General features: G+C 55.9%; 1 protein-coding gene across 2 annotated transcripts; it reads left to right on the top strand.

Annotated features, from left to right (window-relative positions):
* Positions 1-7,269: 7,269 nt before the first annotated feature.
* LRRC10B (leucine rich repeat containing 10B) lies at positions 7,270-9,578 on the top strand. 2 transcript variants are annotated; one of them, XM_081536704.1, is made up of 2 exons: positions 7,270-8,937; positions 9,119-9,578. In XM_081536704.1, exon 1 carries the CDS (start codon positions 7,542-7,544, stop codon positions 8,418-8,420), a length of 879 nt encoding a protein of 292 aa, XP_081392830.1. In that variant the 5' UTR covers positions 7,270-7,541; the 3' UTR covers positions 8,421-8,937; positions 9,119-9,578. The 2 variants fall into 2 exon arrangements, with proteins under 2 accessions (XP_081392830.1, XP_081392832.1); XM_081536706.1 differs by having other exon boundaries at positions 7,270-9,002.
* The last annotated feature ends 294 nt before the right edge of the window (positions 9,579-9,872 follow it).

Raw genomic sequence — 9,872 nt, 5'->3', positions numbered from 1 at the left:
AAATACTTTGAAGGAGAAATGTGGGAATTGAAGAATCTGTAACATCGGGGCTTGACTCCCGTGTTCTGAAGGATCTGGGAAGGTTCTTTGAGAGTGGGAGGTTTCAGCTGAAATTTTAAGGGCAAGCAGTGCGAGGCAAGGAGAATGGGAAGAAGATGGATCAGCATGTGCAAAGATCCTGGAGTAGAAAGAAGCTGGTGCATTTGAGAAACTGAGAGGAAGTGTGTTAGACCAGGTGAATTCTATAACAAACAGCCTATACGTCTAAATAGCTAAACATATTAAAAATTTATTCCTCATTTGTTTCATAGTCTAACGTGAGTCAGAGAGTGCATCTCCAAGTGATGACTCGGAGATCCAATTCCTTTCCACCACTGACACTGCAGAAAATAAAAGAGAGAGGAGGATTGTGTAGGGAGGTGGCGTATGTCACTTCTGCTGACATCCATTGGCTCAGGGCTCATCCCAGGGCCCCACCCCATCAGCCTGAGAACTCAGGAAGAAGCGGGGGAAAAACAGAAGTTGGTGACCCTCAATAGCCCCCACCTTAGGGAGGGGGACCAAGACAGGGTAGTCCTTGGTGGTCATGGTTGGGACCTGAGTTTATAGTCTTGGAGCAGAAGGTTGGACCTACACTTGGCCACAGATCTAGGAAGGTATTAACATATGGGTAGCAGTCAGCTATGACTACTTTGGCCTATTCCAGAAGGAAGTGCTCAGAAGTCATTTTGGAACGTGGAACCTACTAGAACCATGAGTTTGGTCAGGTCTCCATCCACAGTGTAGAAGGAAATGGCAACCCACTCCAGTATTCTTGCCTGGAGAATCCCAGGGATGGGGGAGCCTGGTGGGCTGCCGTCTATGGGGTCGCACAGAGTCGGACACGACTGAAGCTACTTAGCAGCAGCAGCCATCCACAGTGTGGAGGTAAGGCCCTGGCCATTGAGTCAACATCACTCTCCTGGCCATGTTGTTCCAGCTCCTGTGTCCTTGGGAGAGATGAAGAGGGAGGTAGGGGAGGCTACTGAATGGAAAATGACACTCTCAGCTTTCTACAGACCAGGCAGGTCACACTCAGAGCTCTGGTTTCAGGGGAAAGTGATCCCCCAAGGTATGTCTAGGCTCAAGTTTCCAGGGAGCCTGGGGAGCAGATGCTCAGAGGCTGAGGCTGGGCTAGCCTTGTGAGTCTGTTTGTCTAGAGAAGGGTCCTGGGCCAGTGAGGGGCCAGAGACTACCTGGAATTTGCTAATAGGCAAACCCTGAGCCCAGATCACAGCCCTACGGGCCTCTTGGCTTGGCTCTCTCCAGCTTGTTTTGGGGTTCCTAGACTTCTAGGAAGAGAAGGGGACAACAGGGGATGAGATGTTTGGATGGCATCACCGACTTGAGGGACATGAGTTTGAGCAGACTCCAGGAGCTGGTGGATGGACAAGGAAGCCTGGTGTGCTGCAGTTCATGGGGTCACAAAGAGTCAGACACGACTGAGCAAATGAACTGAACTGAGAGTAGCACTATGGATTCTAGAACACCCCCAGTTGGGCAAACACTGAACCTCAGGGTCTGGAATCAAGATCTCCAAATAGGGCAATCCTGGAAGTTTTTCTGCTGTTGGTAGGGTAGGAGCAAGCATTTGGGCATCCTGGTGGTTCTTCTGATTTCCCACAGCCAAGAGGGGCAACAAGATATAGTGAGAGGAGGCCTGGCTCGCAATAAGGTGGATTGGGTTGGAATCTTGCCTTTGCCCCTGACCAGCTGTGTGACCTTGATCAAGCTATATAACGTCTCTGAATCTGTTTTCCTCATCTGTAGGGCAGGGGGATTTATTACCTGCCTGGCCAAGGCATGGAGAAAGGTAAATCAGAAAACCCGGAGGTGCTCAGTAAATGGTAACCATCATCATTTTTGTGGCCGAGAACCCGGATGGGAGGGGTGCGAGCAGTACAAACTCCTCCCCTGCCTCCTCCCCCAACCCCGCACAGGCACACATCTTTCTTGCAGCTGCAGCCAAAGGGATCCTGTTAAAATGTGTGTCAAATCATGTCACTCCTCTGCTCAAAGTCCCCCAGGGATCTCTCATCCAAGGTCAAAGCCAAAGCCTTCACAGGAGGCCACGAGCCCTCCATGGTCTGCCCTGTCCCTTCCCCTCTGTCCTCATCTGTTGCTGAGCCTCGCCCCTACCCCGTTGCTCTTGCTCCATGGGCATTCTGTGGCTCCAGAACGCCCAGGCACACTCCTGCCCTGGGGTCTTGGCATTGCCACCCCCTCTGCCTGGAACCTGTTTTCCTCAGACATCTGTCTGTTTGGTTTGTTCCTCCTCCTTCCTGTCTTTGCTCAAATGCCATCCTGCCGACAAGTCCTCCTTAGCCACTCTGTTTTTACTTTTTATTTCTGTTTTTCACTTTGATGTTTATTTATTTATGTGTTTATGTATGGCTGCATTGGGCCTTCGTTGCAACCTGCGGGGTCTTTCATTGCAGTTTTGCAGGCTCTTATTTGTGAAGAGGCGTCCAGCTTCTCTCTAGTTGCCGCACCTGGGATTAGCTGCCCTGACGTATGTGGGATCTTAATTCCTAACCAGGGATCAAGCCCACATCCCCTGCATTGGAAGGTGAATTCTTGACCACTGGGCCACCAGGGAAGTCCCTGGCCACTCTGTTTTAAGTGGGGTTCTCAGTCCTCTCTTCTTATTTTAGCTCCTCTATAACTTGGCCATTGCCTGACATATTCAAATGCAGTTTGTTGATTATCTCCACTCACAGGAATGCAAGTTCCACAAAGGCAGGTTTGGTTTTTTTATTGTCTATGAGGTTCACATGCATAGCCATTTCCCCCAGTGTCTGGGCATATGAGCAGGGGCTTCATGGTTGTTGAATGAGTACCTGAATGATGGTGAGGACTCAAGTTCTGGCTGGTAAAGGGAGTGGGCCATGGCACAAAGGACATTGTCACTTTCTTTTTGGCCAAATGAGGGAGTTGGACTAGATCCTCAGGAGATGAGGAACCATGAGAATTGTAGATGTCATTTAGTTCCTGCCTCCATGCACTTTTCTGGGGTGAGGGTCCCTGGCTTCTTAACAGAACCTGTGATCTCCCAATGTACCAAGCACCCTCCCAGGGCTGGCATTTCATGGTTGGCTCTAACAGGCTCAAAGCCTTGCTTTCTAAGAACGGATGATGCCAGAATTCCTTGATCTTATTCAAGTCCCAGCAGCCACAGTGGTCCTGGCTCCAAAGATAGGGGGTGGGAGGTGAGGAGGAGGTGAGGGGTTGGAACAGGGGATGGTGGGGGTGGGAACCAGAGGGGTCGTGGCAGGGTCAGTGAGGCAGGGGGCTGGGGTGCTCGTGCGGGCACAGGAGGGGCGACAAAGGAGACTTCTACATGACATGTGCTGTTTTCTTCCTTTTATTTAAAAGAAACTAGATATAAAGCAAGTGTGACACAATGTGAGCAACTGTTAGCACTGGATTCTGGGCACAGGGGTGTTTATCACAGAAAGCTCTGTACGTTTTCTGTATTTCAAAAATTTCTTTAAAAAAAAAAAGATTTGGAGGCGGGCAGGACAGTTCTAGCTCCTGACTAGGAATGGAGAGGCTATTTCAGGGGGCCTAAGGGGCCTGTGGACATTTCTCCAGCAGCGGGGCAGAGGGGCTGGCCGGGGTCTGGGTGAATTCCTGGAGCTGTCAGAGCCCCTCCTGGCTCCCAGGTTTCAGTTTCCTGCCTTTCCAGGGAGTGGGGAAAGGCTGAGAGGCCCCGTGCTGGGGATGAAGCTAATTCATTAGTGACGCCTCAACAAGGACTGGGCGCCTGCAGCGCCAGCGTGATTCATCAACACGATTGCCCCGCTGCCAGCCTGCGTGGGCCCGGAACGACAGTGCATTTTACCTTTCCCCACTGAGAAGAGCCTGGTGGGAGGCGAAGGTACAGCATTTACTGAGAGCAAGAAAGAGAGAAAGAAGAGGGCTGGTCCCCTGTACCCTTGAGCCCAGGAAGCTCTGCCAAGGCTGGGGCTGGGGTGGCAGGAGCTCGGGGGTCCTGCCCGTGCTGGCAGAGCCCACGAGGGCTGCCTGGTGCTGCAGTGCCAGCCCCGAGCATGTGGTGAGGGGGGCTGGCTGGGCTCCCTCCTCCACAGCAAATGTTCCCTTGGGGAAACTGCTGGCGGGGGTGGGGGGTGGCAATAGGAGGTGGGGTGGGATGGGGAGGCGCTCTTTCTTGTCCCAGATGCCTGGCTGGGTTTTCCTCAGCTTTCTGGTCTCCGAGGTGTCAGTTCTTCCCAGAAGTTCTCCCAAATGAGTAGAAGGGAAAGAGTTGGTTTGGGGCTTAGGGGAGATCCAGAAGGAGCTTGAAGTCCTGCTGCTTGGGGCTCAGAATCCCCCTCCATCCCAGATCTGGTGCCTGAGCCCCACTTAGCCTCTGCCTGGTTCCTCTACTCAGCTTGCATCTTGTTAGTCTTCATTCCAGGGCAGCCATCCGAGGCTAGCTCCCTGCTCAGAGCAATACCTGCCTCTGTGTTCCCCATCACCTGTTCGCCCCGTGACATCCTTCGCCTGATTACAACTGCTATTGCTCTGCCCTTTTGTTCCTTTATCCAACACATAGATATCAAGCATCTGAGCAAAAGATGCCAGGAGCAAAAAAAAGGTACACACAGAATAATTCCATATATATGAAATTCAAGAGCAGGCAAATCTGATCCATGATGATAGAGGTCAGGATCACTGTTGCCTCTGGGAGGTGGGGATTGTCTGGAAGAGGCAGGTGGGAGGGAACTCTGAGTGATGGAAATATTACACGATGTTTACATTTGTCAGAACTCACCAGACTGTATACTTATGGCCGAGGTATTTCATGGTATGTAAAGTTTGCCTTCATTTTTTAAAACGTTGACAATTTTCATTGAACCACTACTCTGTGCCAGACCCTGTGCCAGCAGGGAAGGAGACAAGCGTGCCTGCCCTGCCCAGCTTACATTTCAGAGGTTGTGGTTTTCATCCTCTCCTTGCATCGGCCACTGCTGTCTGCCCTTGGGCTGCCCTGCCTGTAGTGAGGATGGAAGTTGGGACGGGTCAAAGGGCAAGATGTAGTCTAGAAGTGGTCCATCAGCCAATTATCTTTTTTTTTTAATGTATTATTTTATTTATTTGGCTGTGCCAGGTCTTAGTTGTGGCATGCAAACTTATAGTTGCGGCATGTGGGATCTAGTTCCCAGACCAGGGATGGAACCTGTGCTCCCTGCGTTGGAAGCATGGAGTCTTAGTCACAGGACCATCAGAGAAGTCCCTCAGCCAGTTATCAACACACGATCACACCAGCCAAGATAGGAAGGCAGGATGGAGGAGGCTTGGCGCCTGCAGACTTAACTCCCTAGCTGTACTCTCTCATCACTCTGCGACCTTCAGCAAGTTGCCTAATCCCTCTGGAGCCACTTTCCTCATCTTTCTTATGGGATTAATAACCCCTTTGTCATCAGAGTTGGAGGCTTTGCCCTGAACAAATTCATGGTCAGAAGTGGAGTCGTTTCCATTTACTGGAGTGGTACATGGTTAAGACTACTCCAATAAATGGAAACGACCCCACTTCTGACCATGAATTTTCTCACAGCAGAGCCTCTAACTCTGATGACAAAGGTGTTCTTAATCTCATAAGTACATAAGAGGGGCTTCCCAAGTGGCGCTAGTGGTAAAGAACCCGCCTGCCAATGCAGGAGATGTAAGAGACATAGGTTCCACCCTCGGGTTGGGAAGATCCCCTGGAGAAGGAACTGGCAACCCACTCCAGTATTCTTGCCTGGGATAAATATTCTTGTCCACTCTCATGGACAGAGGAGCCTGGCGGGCTACAGTCCATGGGGTCACAAAGAGACAGACATGACTGAATGCAGAACACAAGTTGGAGAGTCAGTCTGCCTGGTTTTATTTTTATTTATTATTATTTTTGGCCAAGCAGTGAGGCATGTGGGATCTTAGTTCCCCAACCAGGAATGGAACCCGCGCCTCCTGCAATGGAAGCGCCAGCCTTAACCACTGGACAGCCAGGGAAGTCCCCTGCCTGGTTTCAAATCCCAGCCACTAGCCAGTGAGGTGACCACGGACAAGTTACCCATGCATGTGTGCATGCTAAGTCACTTCAGTCGTGTCTGACTCTGTGCAACGCTATGGACTGTAGCCCACTAGGCTCCTCTGTCCATGGGATTTCCCAGGCAAGAATACTGGAGTGGGTTGCCATGCCCTTCCCCAGGGGATCTTCCTGACCCAGGGATCGAACCTGCATCTCCTGTATTGCAGGCGAATTCTTTACTGCTGAGCCACCCGGGAAGCCCAGGGCAAGTCACCCAGCTCATGTCAAACCTTACAGAGCCTCAGTCTGTCCATCTTTAAAATCGAGGCAATGAGGGTAACCTACCTCACAGGTTTGTGGCAAGGATTCAACGCAATGCTTTTAGTACAGTGCTGGGCACATGACAGGCTGGCAATAAACCAGAGGGAGTGTTTCTGCTGGCAGCTCTAGCAGGAGGGCTTGGAGTAGGAGGGGAGAAGTCAGGGGCAAAAAGGCTGCTGGTGAGAGCGTGTGCAAGAGGAAGCGTTACAGAACGAGTGTGGTCACCGTTGGTGGTGCTCAAAGGCGCTCGTGTGCTCCAGTCCTCTGTCCACCGCAGTCACCCACCGACCTTGAGCACAGCTGGAGGAACTCGGCAGAAGGGGTGAGTGCACTAACCGGGAACCTGCGGCGCGCTGAGGGTGTACCGGGCGGGGAGGAGGACGGAGCCAAGCTTGGTCCCCGCAGATTCTCAGTTGTGACCCACCCTGAAAAAGCCCAGAGAGAGCACTGTTCTGAGTTACTCCCCTAATGTGACCCTGGCGGTAAGACTGGACGCACGCCGCTGGACACGAACGGCGAGCATTGACCTCGCCTCTCAGTCCCCCCTGGAGAGCCACTTGTCCAGAGTCCTGGGTCGCGCGCCGGCACACCCTCAGTCCTTGTTCCCTTCTTGGACTTGCAGCTCTGGACGCCTACAAACCGCACACCAAACGGCTCGCTGTGGCTGGAAGCGTAGACAACGTCGGTCGTCGGGTTTGTGTTGGCACGGCGCCAGGCTTGAGGGGCGCAGTTCTTGGGTTCCCTCGGTTAGTGCTGGCTCCGGGGCCCGACGGGTGGGAAAGAGGGCTCCAGTACCCAATTCAGCGGCACCTCGGACCCGCCCCGCCCTCCTTCCACCTCATTGGCAGCCGCGCGCGCGTCGGGGGTTGCCAGGGCGACGGGTCTCCAAGCTGAGAATCCGCTCTAACCCGAACCAGTCGGCCTCCAGCGGAGTGAGAGGCGGAGGCCGGAGGGCGGGCGGACGAGCGCTGCGCGCCGCGGCGAGGCCCCAGGGGGGCGCCTCCTCCCCGCCCGGCACGGCCCCCCTCCCGGAGCAGAGACAGGCCGGGGCGGGGGGCCCTGGAGCCAGCGCGGCCTCGGCCCCGTCGAGGAGGCCCGGGGGCCGCCAGGGCGGGGCGATGCCGGGCGGCAAGGGCGGCGGCGGCCCCGCCCAGGGCTGGTGACCATGGGCATCGCCGAGTCTACGCCGGACGAGCTGCCGTCGGACGCCGAGGAGCAACTGCGCAACGGCGAGCAGCAGTTGGAGCTGAGCGGGAGGCGGCTGCGGCGGCTGCCCAGCGCCGTGTGCGCGCTGAGCCGCCTACAGAAGCTGTACGTGAGCGGCACAGGGCTGCGCGAGCTGCCCGAGGAGATCGAGGAGCTGCGCGAGCTGCGCATCCTGGCGCTCGACTTCAACAAACTCGAGCGCCTGCCCGACGGTCTGTGTCGCCTGCCGCGCCTCACGCGCCTCTACCTGGGCAGCAACCGACTGCTGGCGCTGCCCGCCGACTTCGCGCAGCTGCAGAGCCTGCGCTGCCTCTGGATCGAGGGTAACTTCCTGCGGCGCTTCCCGCGGCCGTTGTTGCGCCTGGTGGCGCTACAGTCGCTGCAGATGGGCGACAACCGGTTGCGTGCGCTGCCCGCGGAGCTGCCGCGCATGACGGGTCTGCGCGGCCTCTGGCTCTACGGCAACCGCTTCGAGGAATTCCCGCCCGCGTTGCTGCGCATGGGCCGCCTGCACATCCTCGACCTAGACCGCAACCGCCTGGGCGGCTTCCCAGACCTGCACCCTCTGCGCGCCCTGCGCGTCTTCTCCTACGACCATAACCCGGTCACTGGCCCCCCGCGCGTGGCTGACACGGTCTTTCTTGTGGGCGAGGGCGCCGTCGAGCGTATGGCCGAGCGCGACGAGCCCACGCCCCGGCCGCTGCCCCGGCGCCCAGCGCGGGCCTTTGAAGATGAGGAGGAAGAAGACCTGCTCATAGGGGGCGGTAGCTCCCGGACTCTGGGGGCCCCCGGGGACAGTCTCCGCGCCCTGGAAGCAGCTCCAGGACTGGGCACCTGAGCCTGTGCTCTGGGCGATGGGCTTCGGCCAGTCTGGGAGGAGGGGCTCCGGGAAAGTTCGTGGGAACGGTGGGTCCCTACTTGGGGGCAGAGGAGGGGTCAGTTTGGGCACACTGCCAGGGACAGGCAGGCCTGGGGGCCATCTTCAGACATTCCAGGGTGATGAGAAGACTGCCTCGCGGCTGGTCCCTGGGCGGTCGTCAGGCCAAGAAGTCCCAGCTCCCTCCACCTAGAGCTCCCTCTGGCCCCTGATAGAGTCACTGACAGCACAATAAAAGCACCAGCTTCTTCCTGGAACCAGGGTCACCACTGACCACGAAATCATCTCCTCGGCTGAGTCTGCATGCCCAGGGCCCCCACCTCTGACCGGAGTTTGGATCTTCTCGGTCCACCCTTTCTGGAGCAGGAGCCACTACCTCTGGGGTGGACCACACGCCTGCATGAGGCAGAAGTTCGAGCAGAAGGCCTGGCCCAGGGGCTGGGGGCTTGGAGCTGGAGCCTGTGCCCAGGATAGACAGGTGTGGGAGCCAGGGATTGGGGCCCAAACACCACAGCTGCCCTTGCCCCTCCACCGGGGCTCATGGTACATACCTCCCTCTCCAGGCCTCCTAAATTTTGTGTGGGGAAGGGGTCGGGGTGGGAGGGCAGCCAGAAGGCAAGGTCTCTGCCCCTGCCTTTTATTCTGTTCTCTTCTCCCAGCTTGTGTCCGGAATATTGCTGCAAAAAGAACAGGCCCTCCCTTCCCCACGGCCTGAGCCTTCCAGCTGTCAGGTTTGAAAAGAAGCCACTGTGCCTCCAGGGCCTCCTGCACCAAGAGAGAGGCTTTCTGCTCTGGGCGGCTGCTCCTGTGTAGCCACCGCCTGGACTCTCCATTCCCTTAAATGGGCAGCGTCAGGGTGGCTGGCACGGCATGGGGCAGGGGACGAGCCCTGTGTGCCTCCTCTCCGTCACCAGGACAGCCTCCAGGGGGTGAGGAATGAGGCTTTGCTCTGCAGTTCCCAGGGTCAGATCTTTCCCGTCCAAGCAATAATGAGAGGAAGGCCCAGGGCCAGGGCCACTCAGGGACACTGTCTGGGGCGGGGGTCCCACGTGGTGGTGTTTTCTTTAGGAAGAGAAAAAAAAAACTGGCTGTAAACATAAATTATATTTCTCGCAGAAAGAATGTACGTTTCCCACATGTCTGTTTATTTATAAGCCCTGAGAGCACTGGGTCCCGTTGCTGTGGGGACTCTGGGCTGCCCCTGGCACTGCCCTTTGTCCACGTGCCCCAGCTCTGCGTCACAGTGGCCCCAGCCAACTGTTGTGTCCTGTCTGGGGCAGGAGAGCTTGTCTTCAGTCACAAATGGCTTTGGCTGCTCGAGATTGCTCTTCCATCTGGCCGTATCTTTCTGCCACCCGGCCACTGCCCCCCACCCCAGCCTCCCTTCCCTGGTCTTCTCCAGCTTCGTTTTCA

This window comes from Giraffa tippelskirchi, chromosome 10 (assembly GCF_054371585.1).
Source record: "Giraffa tippelskirchi isolate mGirTip1 chromosome 10, T2T-mGirTip1v1.2.pri, whole genome shotgun sequence".
NCBI lineage: Eukaryota > Metazoa > Chordata > Mammalia > Artiodactyla > Giraffidae > Giraffa > Giraffa tippelskirchi.
Note: the sequence above shows the minus strand (reverse complement) of the source record. Positions and strands in the feature narration are given on the sequence as shown.

Bases quoted from the DNA above. Each gene is read 5' to 3' on its own strand.
- LRRC10B (XM_081536704.1), top strand. From the start codon at position 7,542: ATGGGCATCGCCGAGTCTACGCCGGACGAGCTGCCGTCGGACGCCGAG.